At 34.7% G+C, this 15,616-nt stretch overlaps 1 protein-coding gene across 2 annotated transcripts; it reads right to left on the reverse strand.

Annotated features, from left to right (window-relative positions):
• Positions 1-5,047: 5,047 nt before the first annotated feature.
• LOC136808121 (UDP-N-acetylglucosamine--peptide N-acetylglucosaminyltransferase 110 kDa subunit-like) lies at positions 5,048-14,941 on the reverse strand. Of its 2 annotated transcripts, none has more exons than XM_067064664.1 (11): positions 14,796-14,941; positions 11,653-12,068; positions 11,412-11,480; positions 10,948-11,064; positions 9,516-9,685; positions 8,945-9,191; positions 8,561-8,661; positions 7,924-8,359; positions 6,651-7,025; positions 5,638-6,464; positions 5,048-5,303 (listed from the first exon to the last, which is right to left on the reverse strand). In XM_067064664.1, the coding sequence occupies exons 1-11, from the start codon at positions 14,827-14,829 to the stop codon at positions 5,153-5,155; spliced, it is 2,943 nt and encodes a 980-aa protein (XP_066920765.1). In that variant the 5' UTR covers positions 14,830-14,941; the 3' UTR covers positions 5,048-5,152. The 2 variants fall into 2 exon arrangements, with proteins under 2 accessions (XP_066920765.1, XP_066920764.1); XM_067064663.1 differs by lacking the exon at positions 8,561-8,661 and adding an exon at positions 8,723-8,823 and having other exon boundaries at positions 5,049-5,303.
• Between the last annotated feature and the right edge of the window lie 675 nt (positions 14,942-15,616).

Here is a 15,616-nt window from a genome sequence, read left to right on the forward strand (position 1 = left end):
TGGGTGCGTGGGTCAAAATATTTTTTGCGTGGGTCAAATTTTTTGCGTGGGTCAAATTTTTTGCGTGGGTCATTTTTTTTGCGTGGGTCATTATTTTTTTGCGTGGGTCAATTTTTTTTGCGTGGGTAAAAAATTTTACGTGGGTCATATTTTTTGCGTGGGTCATATTTTTTTTGCGTGGGTCAAAGTTTTTGAGTGGGTCACTATTTTTTTGGTGATTTTTTAGCTAACTCGATTTTTTTACCAAATTAAAACTTTCGAGTTAGCTAAGACGTTTTTTTTTTGCCAAATTAAAATTTTTCAAGTTATCTTATACAAAAATGTGTTGTGTACATATCTACGAAAACTAAACAAAAGCACACAGTTTTTATGTAGTAACACCTTGTGGTTTATTTTACATAGCTGCACTTATTTACTATAACATTATACAGAATCAACACACATCCGTTTAATTTTTGTAGACACACTTCAGGATCACACTTTTGAATTTTAGCGTGCTATATTTCAGGATTCCAGTGTTCTATTGCTTTGAAAAAAAGTACATCGTCTTTATTTCGTCCAATTTTTAATGTACTTAAATCAAAGAAATTACAAGTGGGGTGGACAAAATAATTGACAACGATTAAATTGTTTAGTAATCCGCCGCCTAATGAATATAACTTTTGTAGAAAAATTTTCAGATTTTGTCGCCATTTGCTTTGTTCTTTAACACTCAAAGCAAACCCAAAAGATTAAAGCGTGCTATAAAAAAGCTATAAAGCTTCTAAAAAGATTCTATAAAGCTTCCTCTTATAAAAAGACACTCCTTTGTTGGAAATATTCTTTCCGACCTCGTTTATTGGAACAAATTCACCATATTATTATTCAGAAAGTACGGAACTGTACAGCTATGCAAAATAAACAAAATAAACCAAAAAGTGTTAAAACACATCCAACATTTTGGATGTGACCAGTTCGAATTTCAAGGGAAGGCATTTTTTCGAATTACAGAGAGAATTTTAACCCACGCAAAAATTTTGACCCACGCAAAAAATAATGACCCACGCAAAAAATATGACCCACGCAAAAAATAATGACCCACGCAAAAATTTTGACCCACGCAAAAAATTTGACCCATGCAAAAAATATGACCCACGCAAAAATTTTGACCCACGCAAAATTTTTGACCCACGCAAAATTTTTGACCCACGCAAAATTTTTGACCCACGCAAAAAATATTTTGACCCACGCACCCACGCAAAAAAATGACCCACGCAAAAATATCGACCCACGCACCCACGCACCCACGCAACCCACGCAATTTAGCAGACTCGATATTTTAGTATCTTCTTGTGTTTTAAACGTCAAAAAGTATGCTTCAAATAGTCTTTTTGATCCCCGGTATTCATCAGTGCGGACTTTGGTTCGTAAACGTTTTGGCGCGTCCTTCTTTCAGCAACATGGAAAAACCAAGAGAAGTTCATCTTTCGAGAAGTGTTGAAAGACGTCGAAATAAATACGAGCGTCGAAATTTTTCCTTTTTTTATAAGAAGAACCAGAAAATTTTGGCTCAGGCTGGGCTGTCTGGACTGTTCTTAATTTTTCGAGGTTTTTAGCCTTAAATGTTCTTACGATTATTTTTTTTCCTTAAGAAATTAAAATGGCTTAAAATCTATTAAAACCCATTAAAATCAGCAAACTCGTGTTCTTTTAAAATTGTTCCTATGAAAAAGCGTGTATTTAGAAAATATTAAACATTAAACATTAAACGTAAGTAAAAAGTGTAAAAGTTCGCCTTTCGAATTGGAAGACGTCGATATACGAGTTTTAGACATCTTTTTAAAAAATTGAAAGTTCAAATTTCGAAACTTTTGAAATACAGAGAAGTTCTTCTTTCGAAAAGTTGAAAGACGTCGATAAACGACTTTTCGACATCTTTTTGAAAAATTGAAAGTTCATATTTCAAAACTTTTGAAATACAGAGAAGTTCATCTTTCGAAAAGTTGAAAGACGTCGATAAACGACTTTTTGACATCTTTTTGAAAAATTGAAAGTTTATATTTCAAAACTTTTGAAATACAGACAGAGAAGTTCGTCTTTCGAAAAATAGAAAGTTGTTGGAAGATGAATTTTCAACAAAATTCAACAAACTTGTAAGTTCGTCTTTCCAAATCTTGGAAAAATAGAGAAGTTCGTCTTCCTAAAAGTCGAAAGACATCGAAAGATGAGCTTCCAATATCTTTCAACAAATTTGAAACTTCATCTTTCGAAAATTTTGGAAATTTGTTGAAAGTTGATCTTCTCAACATCTTTCGAAAATGGAAAGACAAGATTTCGCCCAGTGAAAATCTCTCGTAATCAAAGTGAAAATCTGAAAAAATTCGCCAATTCGCGAAATTAAATCCTCGCGAAAATTTACAGTCGAAGTTAGTCGCAAAAATAAGTCCCGCGAAAATTAAATTATTTCGAGAAAATTAGTTGCCGCGAAAATTAATTCCCTTAAGGTAGTTGGACTGAGACCCTGAAAATTTGCACAAGTACTTTTAAATGAGATCTTAGAAAGGTTTTTAAAAAGATTTATCTCTAGCCCCATCGGGGCTTTAAACTCAATTCAAATTCCCATACCCTTCTTTTACTTCATTTTTATATGAAAGTATTCCACTCAAAATGATCCTTTTAAATTAACTGGCACAAAATATCTCGCAAAATTTACGGTACTTTTAAGCCCGTTGAAGTCTCGTATTATAAGTCAAAAGACAAAAGTTTCAAGCTAATACAAAAATTATTTATCCCTGTATTTTTCGTATGACGATTTCAATTTCCATGCTTTGATTCGCGAAAGCTTTGTACACCTAAAATATTCGCATTTGCAATTTTGCTGACAAACAGCTAAACTTGAAAAGTACTTTTTAAAAGTTTTTAGAAATTTCTCAAAAGAGCTCTATATTTATGTGTAAAACGCTCATTTCAGGCTAGAGCCAACTTGACCTACCCTCCTAAATAGTGTTTTATAAGCAAACAGGTTGACGGGACGCGAGCTAGTTACAAGAGCAGCCGCCGGCAAATTTTTTTGAAAATCTGTTATTTTTTTCCATCCAGGAGAGTAAGTTTTATGAATAAATCTAGGAGAGACTTTCCTCAAAACACCCAGGTAAAATCTAGGGGTCACCTTAAAGACACATCTGTTCAAAAAATCCAGGAGCTAAATTGTGAAAAACACAACCAGATGGCAGATTTTTTTTTCCAGGGAGCTTCATAATTTTCTTGAAAGGTCTCAATTTTTAGGAGCATACTTTAATAGGATAAACTTTCGCGGTTGGGCCTATCCACGAAATTCAAAAATTTCGCGGGGACTTAATTTCGCAGGTGGCAATATTTTCACGATTTTGTGACTTTTACTGTCAAATCATGCATTTTGGTTGTTGAAATCCCGTTAAAATACACATTATTAGCGCTTCTTTGATGCCAGTAAACATTCAAATAGTATTTGTTTGACATATTTTGAGTTTTGTTTAGAAATATTTCGCGGATGAGGCCCTTCTAAATTTCCATTGAGACTTAATTTCGTGGATTTTCGCAGATGACACCCAAATCTGCGAAAGTTTATCTCATTAACCCTTTCCGGACGCACGGGCCACTGTGTGGCCCATGAATCGTGTTCCTATATGACGCACGGGCCACCGGGTGGCCCATAGCTTTGTAAAAGATTTTAACAGTTTTCGCGCCAAAATACAATTGCATGGTTTTGAATAATGATTTTGAGATAAATTTCCCGTAACCTGCAAAAAACCGCTTTTCGATATCTTGTTTACAACTGGAATTATAAATGTTCAATGTTTGTTGTAAATTTACTCAGGCTAAATCTGTAAGGGAAAAATTGCTCAAAAATTTGGACAAAAAATCATTACTCAGATTCTTGGAAAGCTTTTGACATGAAATTTTTTTTACCCGGCCAGTAATTCAATTCTCTAAATCATATTCAAAGTTCAAGGCGTAAAGCAAATGCCTTTTACTCTATTTCTTTATTCAAAGTCAAAAATTTTCCCTTTTCGAAAAAAAATCTGCCGATTTTCGGTCACGTGACCATGTGTCAGCCATATTTAAAATTTTTTTTTTGGTATTTCAAAACCCCTATTACATGTGAAAAAAAGGAGGTATTACTTATCGTGATATCTTTTATCAATCACTTTCTATTGCAATTTTAGTGAAGCCAGTCAAAAATCAAATTTTTGTTCGCGTCATATAGCCGTGAAATCATGCGTCCGGAAAGGGTTTTAAAGTAATATTTCTAGAGAACAGATATATATATTTTCCAGGAGTCCCATTTTCCCCAGACCAGATATAATCCAGGGAAGGCCAGAACACAAAGCAGATAGTTTTTTCCGGGATAAAGGGACCTCAAGAACAGATATTTCATACTTCCTAGCCGGTGGCTGCTTTGTAGTTAGTCAATGTTTCGTAAAGTAAAATAAAAGCTATTAAGATGATCTAACCATGGCAAAAGATGGTATAATGGTATAATATCAGGGGTGGTCAAAGCAAATTTTTCATTTCATTTCTCATGTGCTAGAATGCCAAGCAATCCCAGCCCTGACCCGAAAAATAGGGTTGCTTAAAAGAATAAAAGTGCAGATCTCACCAAAATCAAAGAAATTTAATTTCATATTGGTCAATCAAAATCAAATCAAAACCGAAAAACTAAAGACAAATGTTCGGATTTATCTTATATACTTAAAGACTTACAGTATATTTTCAACTTCGCTTACTTTCTACTGCTTCAAAACACCGAACACAAAATGGAATCTATTTACAAAAATTATAAGTAATTGCATACACATAAGTTATGATAATATTTTATAAGTTTGACGATTTTTAAAAAGATTATGGATTAACTCTCTTTTTGTCATTAAAAAATCTTAAAATACTCAAAATCTTTGTCCGTTATGATTTTAAGAATGGCTTTCACAAGTCGCAAAATATTAACCAACATATTCGAACAAGAAAGGCTTCATTTGAAAAATAAAACATTAATACAGATCATTTAAAATAATTATAACACCTCGAAATTTGAGAAATTAAATCTCTGATTAAAGTATAAAATTAAAAGATAATATAGAAATAGAGAATATTATGATAATAATTATGGTTACTACAAAAGTTAAAAACAAGTTATTCAATCTGTTAAATGATCAGGAGATTGACCTCCTTCATATCTCTGCCACATTTTGTAAAATTTCTTTTCTAAGTCCAGTGTATATTGTTGAGTATTAAACAAAGGTGACAACAGACGGCCATCCCATACTTTCAGTTTGATTTTTCGGTAGCTAAAAAAGTAAAATTAGAATTAGGTATTGGGTAACTTAAGCAGACAATGAGTCTTGATTGGGAAAATCGTGTAACGGTGCATCGCTCAAAATGTGAGAACAATGCTGTAATAGACGATATCGGCTTTCCGAATTCTCCCCAAATGATTGCCCATGATGCATTGCGCAAAAAAATTCACGGGTAATATTGACTTACTGAATTTTTTGCGCAATGAATCATGGGTAATCATTCGGGGAGAATTTCGTTAAGCCGATATCGTCTATTCGTCAAAAGAGATGAGACTTAATAAAACCGACAAAGCCTTACAAATAAAACTGTTTAATTAAAACTTACTATTCTTTGTCTGTTCCAAGTTTAATAGCAATGTCTTCATAATCTTTTCTCGTTTTTGCGACCAACTCTGAAACTCCTAACGCATGCATCTGAGAAGCTGCTACACGTGAAGCTAATGTCTCTAAAGGCAAGGTGACCATAGGGCAACCTGCCCATAAAACGTCCATTCCTGTAGTATGTCCATTACATAACGGCGTATCTAAACAAACATCTCCTAATTGTCCTCTACGTACATGCTCTTCCTTGGGAGCAACGTTTGAAAATATAATACGTTCCTCCGCGACACCGTGAGCAACCGCTTGTGCTTTCACGTTCGTTTCACCGACTTGTGGGAATCTTAACAGCCAAAGAACACTGTTTGGTACTTGTGTGAGAATATTGCACCACGATTCGAATGTTTGAGGGTCTATTTTGTATAATTGATTAAAATTACAGAACACAAAAGCGTCATCAGGTAAACCGTATGAAGCACGTGACATTTGTGGCAGGGTTTCCGGGACACGTTCTCCGCTATCTTTCGTTCCAGAAACTTCTTCTTTGCGCTGGTCTATTCTTTCTTCGATGTATTGCTCCACACCTTTAGTTGTGATAACCGATGTAGTGTTTGTTGCACTATTAATTGTATTTACGTTGCGTTTTTCTTGAGTGACATCCTTGATAAGATGAGGGAACATCTGTTTATGGTCACCAACAAAGAACGTATGTGGCATGTACGCAAATTTCTCAGAGTAATGCTCCGTATATTTCAACGGCGACGTTTCTTTGTCGGTAATGATGTAATCCATATAGGTTGCACCACTAGTGCCAGGATAACCAAGCCACATGACCTAAATAAAATTGATAATTTTGTTAAGTATGAATTTTATATATGGCTTCCAGTCTTGTTGTACTACATCAAAACATTCTTCCACCTTTCTGACTCGATAGCAGTCGATAGAGCAAAGTAACATGGGCAATGTAAATGATTTCTCAAGCTGAAATTTCAAAGCAAGTAAACATGAAGTATGACTTACTTGAACGGGAGCGGGTCGTAAGGCAAAAATTTCGTTTCGTGCACCTTTGGTGTAACCATTCATATTGACCAAGACATGAATTCCATCGCTATTGATTTTATCTGCAGCCTGTCCATGGCAAGCGTATTGAGTTAAGTCAATAAAATGTTCGCATTCACTTTCGATCTTTTTGCGGAAACTAGTTTGATCATTAGGTGTTAAGGTATAACAAAATACTTCAACTTTTGAGCGGTCATGAAAACCAGGTACACTTTGCATCAAATGAGATGTAGGATGATTACAAAAATCACTGCTGATGTAAGCAATTCTTAATCGACCTCCACTTGCTTTTAAATCGGTAGGGTATTTGTAAGGATCTTTGTGAAGAAGAGCAACCTTAAAACGAAAGAACATTGGAATTATTCCGAAGGAAAAGTATTAAGTTATTAGAGAAAACAGAATTTCAAGGTCATTGAAGACCAACATGATTAATTTATTACACTTTAGGTGAGGTTGCGTGTCTTTTCTGAATTTCAACGACTAGAAGCTTCTTCCCTCAAAAAACGTTGTTTAATTTTACAACCTTTTTTAGGTTTTTGAGAATCCATCCAACTTTTTTGACTAAATGATATTTCATAGTAACATTAAACATGGGAACATATAAATAAATGAGCATTTCCAAAAATGTAAAAAACAGAAAGAAAAATAAATGCGATCCCGCACGGGTCAGACATACAGAAATCTGTATGTCTCTCCTTACGATTTTAGGTGAAAAAAAAAGGCGTTGGAAGAAGCTTCTAGTCGGTTATTTTCCTTTTCTCTCACGCACGATGAATATTTAATTAGTGTTTACATTATTTGATTGACAGTTTTATTATATGTAATAACCGACTAGTTTACTAGTCTACACTTTAGTGGACTTAAAAATATTGCCGTCTCATCAAAATAAGTTCCTACCCAAATTTAGTTTTTTCATGATTTTCTAAAACAACCCCTAATTTTTGTCTAAAATAAAATGCTCATTATGTAAAAGGTTATGTGAATTATATAAAGCAAGTTTGCCAGCCATTCTTTCAAATTGATTCCCAGGTGATCAATTGTGAGATAAAAAAAAAGAAATGGAGGTCCAAAAAATTCATAAAATTTCCTTCACAAATTGGAAGCTTCAGGAGAGGACTCAATCAATGAATGAAAATTGGCTTAACCTTAACTGAAGCTGGGTTTTCAATACAAAGTTATGTGACTAAAGATATCATACTGTAATTCAAGTTATTGAAAACCAGTCATTACATACCTTATCAAGACAAAGGTTTCCATGACGATTAGCAATAGCCTTTCTTTGTTGTGGGGACAAAGGATATAACATGGTGTGGTGCGGATGAACTGAAGGCAATCGATTTTTACCAAGTTGATCATCAACTATTGTTAACAGTTTTTTCATACGATTATCATAATCATTCCAATCACAAATTATTTGTAAGCAATGTGCAAGGTTACAATAAGCATCTGGAAACTCTGGTTTCAATTTAAGAGCAGTTCTATAGGATTGAATAGCCTCAGCAATATTTCCTGAGTCTTTGTATACTGATGCAAGATTACTATGGGCATCTGCAAAACCAGGATTTATTTGAATGGCTCTGGTGTAGCACTGGATTGCACCTTGAATATCCTGCATTTCCTTCAAGGCATTCCCCATGTTTGAGTATGCATCAGCAAAAGTCGGATGGATTCTGAAATAAAATTGTTGAAAAAAAGTTTATTTCAAATGAGAAGAAACACATTACATTAGCATTTTAAAAGGTGTCATTTTAGTAGAAACAAAACAAGCAAATTAAATCTTACAAAAAATAAACTTATAACTTGTAATGAAAGGTTAAATTGGACATGTAAGAGAAAAACTTTCAGCTTATTAAAAAATGCCATTACAATACCTCACTGCCTCTTGATAATACAGTAAAGCTTCCTTGAGGCGTCCTTGCTCTTGTAAGACACAAGCTAAATTGGAGTATCCCACTGCAAAATCGGGTAATACCTGCAAGAGGACAGTATTTATGGAAAATGAATAAGGTGCATTACACAATCATTTTAAATACCTTATTGCATCTTTGTAATGCATCAATGCTTCGTGGAGTTTTCCTTGTTGTTGTAAAATACTTGCTAAATTAGAGTGGGCTGCAGCAAACTCTGGAAAGACCTGTGACAAATATAAATTGGGTATTGTTAACCACACCCTCAACTCAATTACCCTTTCTGTCTAATATGTAAAAAAATCTGAAATCAATTTTCAATCTTATTACATAGTTTATTAGGCTCACCTGTAGCGCTTTCATGTACAATCCAATGGAATCTTCAATTTTGCCTTGTTCCCTTTTGATGTTTGCTAGATTATTTAACGAGTCTGCATGTGATGGACATAGGGTTAGAGCTGTGTTATAACATTCCTCTGATTCTTCAACTTTGCCTTGTTCCTTAAGAGCATTTGCCAAATTACAGTAAGCATCAGGGAAGTTTGGTTGTAGTTCAATAGCTCTTTTGTAAGTATCAACTGCCAAATCAATGAGCCTGAAAATGAATAAGACAATTTTGCTCACTAAATTTGTGAGATTTCTGTCAGCAATAAGTCTTCAAAGTGACAGTGTTGATGCTCAAAGATTAAATGTAGCTGCATGTGATAGGTATGCTGTCATAATAAACAGAACTAAAACAATTCACTTTATAGTTGATCCATCCTTCAAATCATAAAGAGCTATGAACAGCTGCAATAAAATTACTTTGGACAAAGCAAAGGGTGGCCAACCTGGAAGTAGGTGTCACATTATTACAGGGAAACTAATCCAAGCAATGTGTGGATTAAGAAATGAAAAAATATTGGAAAAGATTTCTTACCCTTGCTCATAGTAAACACATGCTAAATTTCCATGGACAATAGCATGATTTGGGTTTATTGTTAGTGCACGCAAGTAGGCAGTCACAGCTCTGTCAAATATTCTGGCTTCTTTGAGCACATTGCCAAGATTTATGTAGGCATCAAGAAAGTTTTGGTCAATTTGAACAGCCTGAAAAATAATTTTCAAAACTTTTCATTTTCTGTTTTCTTGAGGTGTTTCAAAAGTGGCTGAAGTTATTTCAAAGAAAAGTAAATGTGAACTGAAAATGGGGTAAAATTAGTTATCTGATACAGATCTTGATAAAGTCAGCCTTAATGAGGTTCTTTGTGAACAACATGGGTTTTACCCACTCACTCCAGGGTTTGTTCCCCCCACCAAATTCTTTTTTCTCCTATGACAGTTTTTTTGTTTGCCCCCTTTTTTGATTTCCCCCCAAAAAATTCTGAAAATATCAGTTCCTCCAATATACCCATAAAAATTTCTCAAATGTCAACCTGACACAAACGTAAAATTTTGTTGCAAAAGGAATACTAGACAAAATAGAACGAAAATGGGTTAATGTAAACAAAGATGCTTAGAAAAGCAGACTGAATTTTTCAATCATGAGGACAGGACACTACATGTTTTTTTTTTATAAGCAGAACGCTTATAAGCATATGAAGGCTCAGATTTGCTGAATTCCTAAGCATAGCATAAGCATATGTGTCAGCCTGAAATATTTTTCAAGTTGCCATTTCTTATCTGTTTAAAAAGGTTTGGTAGAGAGGTCAAGTAAAAAAAAAAGAAATTCCACGGCTAGCTACATTCGACTGCTCCCAAAATATGAACAAATTTTTACGACATTTCTGTAATTTCACTAAAAACTTGGCTCAAGGTGAATCATAAGCATGATTCATCAGCATATAATAAGCATAAACTATGCCTGGATGCTTTGAGAACTTAATCATACTTGAGCCTGACCAAGGGGCATACACTTGCTTATAAAAATAAAATGTATGTCACTTCCTAATGCAATATGAATTGGCAAACAAGAGAAATGGGAGCTTTAATTCACAGAATCTGTTAATGTCAAAAGCTTCAATGATAGAAAAAGACAGGGAATACGATTAATTTATAGACAGGAAGAGTCAGACCTAGATAAGTGTTGCTGAAAGGGGATTTTGAGAATATTTTACATACCACCCCCCCCCCCAAAGATTTAGAAAGTGGCATTTTAGTACACATGAATTATACCAATTCTTTCAAAACATTTTGACACCGATGCAATGCAAAAACCCTTTTTGGCACAAATTGAATTTGTCAAATAGTCAATGAGTACAAAAGTTTTTTCAAAAAAAAAATCTCAAATCTTTGTATTTTGCATTCCACCTTTTGCAACACCACTATGTCTGAGATTTGAGTACCAACTCCCTCTGATAGACAAAACTTACTTTCTCAAAATGGTGAATGGCAAGCCATATTTCCCCTTGAGCATTAAATACACATCCAAGGTTGCTCCAAGCCACAGCAAAGTTTGGTTGAGTTTCAATGGCTTTGAGATAACATGCCTTCATTGAAGAAAAATAATCATGGCCAATGTAACAATCACAAGTTATTATCAGAAGATTGAAAAGGCTATTAACTTAAGATTTAGTCATTAGATGTTCTAGGTCTAGTGAGAAAGAGTTTTTCTAGTAATAGCTTTCACAATCCTCTAGTGCTAAGATAAAATATGTGTGACTGGTCAGGATAAACAGCATCATTGAGGATTCCATGTAGTTGATTCACAGTTGATACCCTGTTTGGAACCATAGAGAAAATAAAGAAAGAGGCAATTAGATTCAGATGTTTCTCTTTAGGGAAGCGAAAAACTGTTCATAAAGTAAAGAGGTATAAAAGAATTCTCATTACATACCTTAGCTTCTTCAAGTCGACCAAGTGCTTTCAGTAGATTTCCAAGATCACTTCGTACACAATATAGTTCCTGAAAAGTATATAAAATTTCATTCACTTTTCTATAAGCATAAAATAAATTGGCTCTATATAGAAAATGAGCCTTACACAGATTAGTGTATGACATACAAACATAAGAGCCTGAAAATGATTTAGCAAGTCCCCAATCAGTGAATGCTGAAATCTCTACAAATTTGACTTACAGGATTATAATTAAGGGCAGTGGCATAAGCTTGCACAGCTCCCTCTAAATCACCAGCAGTAACAAGTGCAGCAGCAAGATTAATGTAGCCGTCAATGAAATCTGGTTTGAGTTTGACTGCATGTCTGTAATTTGCGAGTGCATCTTTAACTTGGCCTTTTTCTTTCAACACATTCCCAAGATTGGAGAAAGCTTCTGCAAGCATCGGGTTCTGTTTTATGGCAAGTTGACTGAATTGTGCAGATTGGTCCAGCCTTCTGCATTGAAAATGAATGGATGATAGAAGTAAGAGGCATCCAGTACTATCAGTCTCCCTTCTCCACCACTGCATACAAAGTTTTTCAGCACTTTCATAGTTACCAGCTTGGTATTCTCGATGAGCAGCTTCCGCAAGCGCCAGTGTGGAAACTGTTTGTACTAAAAAATGAAGGGTTGTGAGACATTGTTCAGCAACACTGCATGTGAAGTTTGTTGAAGAAAACTACATTGATTTGAGGAAAAAGGTAATCAGTGAAAAAACTAGCAACAAAAATTTGTATGCTAGATCTTATCTTTCTGATTTTTTGATAGCGTACCCCCTTTTTTAGATCAACCCCTCTTAAAAATGAAAATTCCTCAACCCCCTCTCTTTTCGTCCTTTTAAGCACAAACTCTTACAATCTCTAACTATAAAATATAATAATTGTTGAGAAATCCAAAAATGAATGGAAAACACTCTTGCAAATTGCCAAAGCTTCCAAGCCCCCTTGTCAGCAAATTGGTCTTGGGGCGCAGTTAACTTTTCATTCAATACACTCATTTCGTTTTATAAGCATACGGTAAATTTCGGCTGAAGCTCACTATGCTTAAGTAAAGCTCAATTTTGAGCCTCGACTATATATGCTTAACCCTATGCTTGGTAAAAAAATTATGAAGGGGGGGGTAAAAAATTTCGCGCATTATCCCCTATCTTTAATCTTGAGAGAAATGAAGACATTCTATTGTTTTCGAATGTTGTTGTTATTATAAGTTGTGTTACTTATAAGAGATCAAACAAAAATAAAATCACCAATTTTGTTTGTAATTCTCTTCTTCATTCTTCTGTTATTTTCTGAAGTTTTGGAAATTATGATTCTAAAAATTTCTTTGGCTGAGCCTCAAGGTATGCTTAGCATATGCTTAATTTTTCTGGAAATTTGAGCTTCAGTATGCTTATAAACGTTATGCTTATAAAACAAAATGAGTGTAATGCTATATTGTACACAAAAAAACTTGTAAATTTAGCTAAAGATTGCATGAAGTTACCAATTAGCTGTATTGCAAGCGAAGTGAGCAAAAAAAAATTGCAAGTATTTTAAAACTATCTCAGTAAAATTGATCCAGGGGCGCGATTTAAGGCGCCTAAAGTATGATATTTAAGGATAGGGCAATTAAAAAAGTCTCTTTTGGCGCCCTTTCAAAAAAGCTCCGCTTGTCACAACGCCACTGCTAGCACAGTTTTCTGTGCACATATTTTGATTGGCTTAGAAATCTTGAGGAAGCAACTACTGTATTTTACGATCTCCCAAAAAATATATTTTAAAATTAGGGAGCCCTACATTTCTATACCGTGAAGTTGGGTAACTTGCATCATCAGTGGAGGGAAACTTCAATAGACCTTTTTCAAAGAGGCCACCCTGTTGAATAATTATGTAGTCCAGCAGAAAAACAATGATAAAACCATGCATAATTATTACAATATGCATGATACAGTAATTATGCATGGCTCTATCATTGTTTTTACGGCTGGACTACATAATCATTCAACAAGACGTCCTCTTTGAAAAAAGGTCTATTAGCCCTCAAATGACTGACCAAACAAAGCAGAAAAATTTCAAAACAAATGAACCATGCAGCTCCGCTCGCAGCTCTACTCTACCATTTTTGTTTGTATTTAACTTTGTATTTTAATGACCAGACAGGTCATTCATTTGAGGGGTATGTATGTTTCCCTCCACTGATGCAAGTTACCTGACTTCAAGGAATATACCAGACCCGATCAATCAAACTTGTCGAACCAATCGAACAATTGAACTAATCGAACTTCATCAAACGATTAAAGATTGATTAAAATAATTAATCGAACTCTAAGATTTATTAAAAGATCCTGAGTGTTTAATAAGTTCTATCAATGGGTTTCGGTTCAATCAGTTCGATAAACCAATTAATTGTTCGACAAGTTTGTGCTGCTCCACCACCGTATATTAGCTTCTTTTCAAAGCCAAATTCAGAATGTAAATCGGGAAATTAAACCGATTATGGATTACGCACTTTCCCTGTATCCTTTTAGCGCCAGAGGCGGTTTGTTGAGGCGTAGGAATCCACCACTCGGCTGCGTGCAAAATCGCAACAAAGGGGCCGCGGACAAATATCCGGGTACAATAAACTTTAAGTTGTTAAGTCCGGGAACTGTCGAAATGGCAATCGCGTGGCAGGATAAAGTTTTTGCAAGCAAGGGAAGATATGAGGATTTAATATCATCGAACTAATCGAAGTTTTTTTCCTGACCGAACCAATCGAACTGCTATTGCTTCAAAAATTGTGAGTGTTTGATTAGGTTTGATTAATTTTTTTAATTGAACTTTAATCGTTCGATGGAGTTTGATTAGTTCAATTGTTTGATTGGATTCGACAAGTTTGTTTGATCAGATTTTGAGAACCTTCTACAGGCTGCTGAAGGCTGGTTTCACAACTCTTAAAGACATTTTCAGGGTTTGAAAAGGTTCCCTGTACTGCTCTGATGCTGAGACATACTAAACAGTACCCATTTGCCCCCAAAAAATGGCTCAGGACTTCGCAAAGCAAATTATAGCAAATATTTCAAAAAAAATCACAACACAAAAATAAGCTTATAATAAGCTCCAGAGTCAACTCATTTCCTTTTTGAAACAATAATATTCTAAGGGAGGTCTGAAACAGTGTAAACAAAAATTTTTTAGAGTAGGCATAGGATAAGAACCATCTAAAAGTCATTCCCGCTGGTGATCGTACCACTTCCCTTTCATGTCGCAAGTTTTTTCCCCTCCTTTTGTTCAAAACGAAAGTGGAAGTGCCAAGTCGCACACTCTTCCCTCGGGAATAACGTCAGTCCATCAATCGCAATCCCAGTCTCAAATACTAACTTACCAGAGCCTTCAGCGTTGGGTGAGCCCATCACCATTTTGCCAGATCCACTCAGCCTCCAGAGGCTGACCCAGACAAAGACTTTTTAATTCAGCAGTTTGTAAAGGTTTGGAAAAACATTGGTATGCGTAATCATTTTCACTCAATTCACCACCATTCGGACCGTGCTCCGTACATGGTGAACTTCGATGCGTAGGAGAATATAGCTTTTGATCAGTAATAAATGAATAAAATCTGTATAATGGTAAAACAAATTGTAAAATTAAAAAAAATCGATTAGATTACTCAAAAGCTATATAATTACAAAGAGTTTTGTCAAAAAAAACTCAAAATTATGTTAAACTTTTTAAAATATAGAAGAATATTAGCAAAATTCCTCTGATTGCTATGACGTTATGTTTTCCGCTCACTGAGTAAAAATTTAACAAAGACCTATGACGTAGAGATTTGTAATATCTCTCGCTGTTTCATCGATTTCACTATAATCGGTAATAAACAGTTGAGAGAAAATAGATTTGATCAAAGAACTTTTCCCAAATTTTAGCAACAAAGATAATTTTTTCTGGAAAAATTTCCTGTCTTTGAAATGAAATTGAAATGAGGAATCGTTGAGTGTAAATATTTTTCTGAAAAAATGTTTTCCACGGATAGAATCGCTGAAAACATATTCAGATATTTTCGTGCATTTTATCGAGCCTGTCGGGTAAAGAAAATCGATTTAAATCGATAATAATTTATTTCCCGGGTCAAAATGGTAGACTAAGCTACGAAGCTCACCTGAAACTCCAAAACTTGATTTTTATTAACTGTTTAGGTATACATTT

This window comes from Clytia hemisphaerica, unplaced genomic scaffold (genome assembly GCF_902728285.1).
Source record: "Clytia hemisphaerica strain Z4C2 unplaced genomic scaffold, Clytia hemisphaerica genome assembly, whole genome shotgun sequence".
NCBI lineage: Eukaryota > Metazoa > Cnidaria > Hydrozoa > Leptothecata > Clytiidae > Clytia > Clytia hemisphaerica.

Coding starts and splice junctions, on each gene's coding strand:
- LOC136808121 (XM_067064664.1), bottom strand. CDS start 14,829: ATGGTGATGGGCTCACCCAACGCTGAAGGCTCTG. Junction 8,662..8,944: donor TGTACATGAAAGCGCTACAG/GTGAGCCTAATA, acceptor GTCCTCTTGCAG/GTATTACCCGATTTTGCAGT. Junction 6,465..6,650: donor TACGACCCGCTCCCGTTCAA/GTAAGTCATACT, acceptor AATTTTATTTAG/GTCATGTGGCTTGGTTATCC.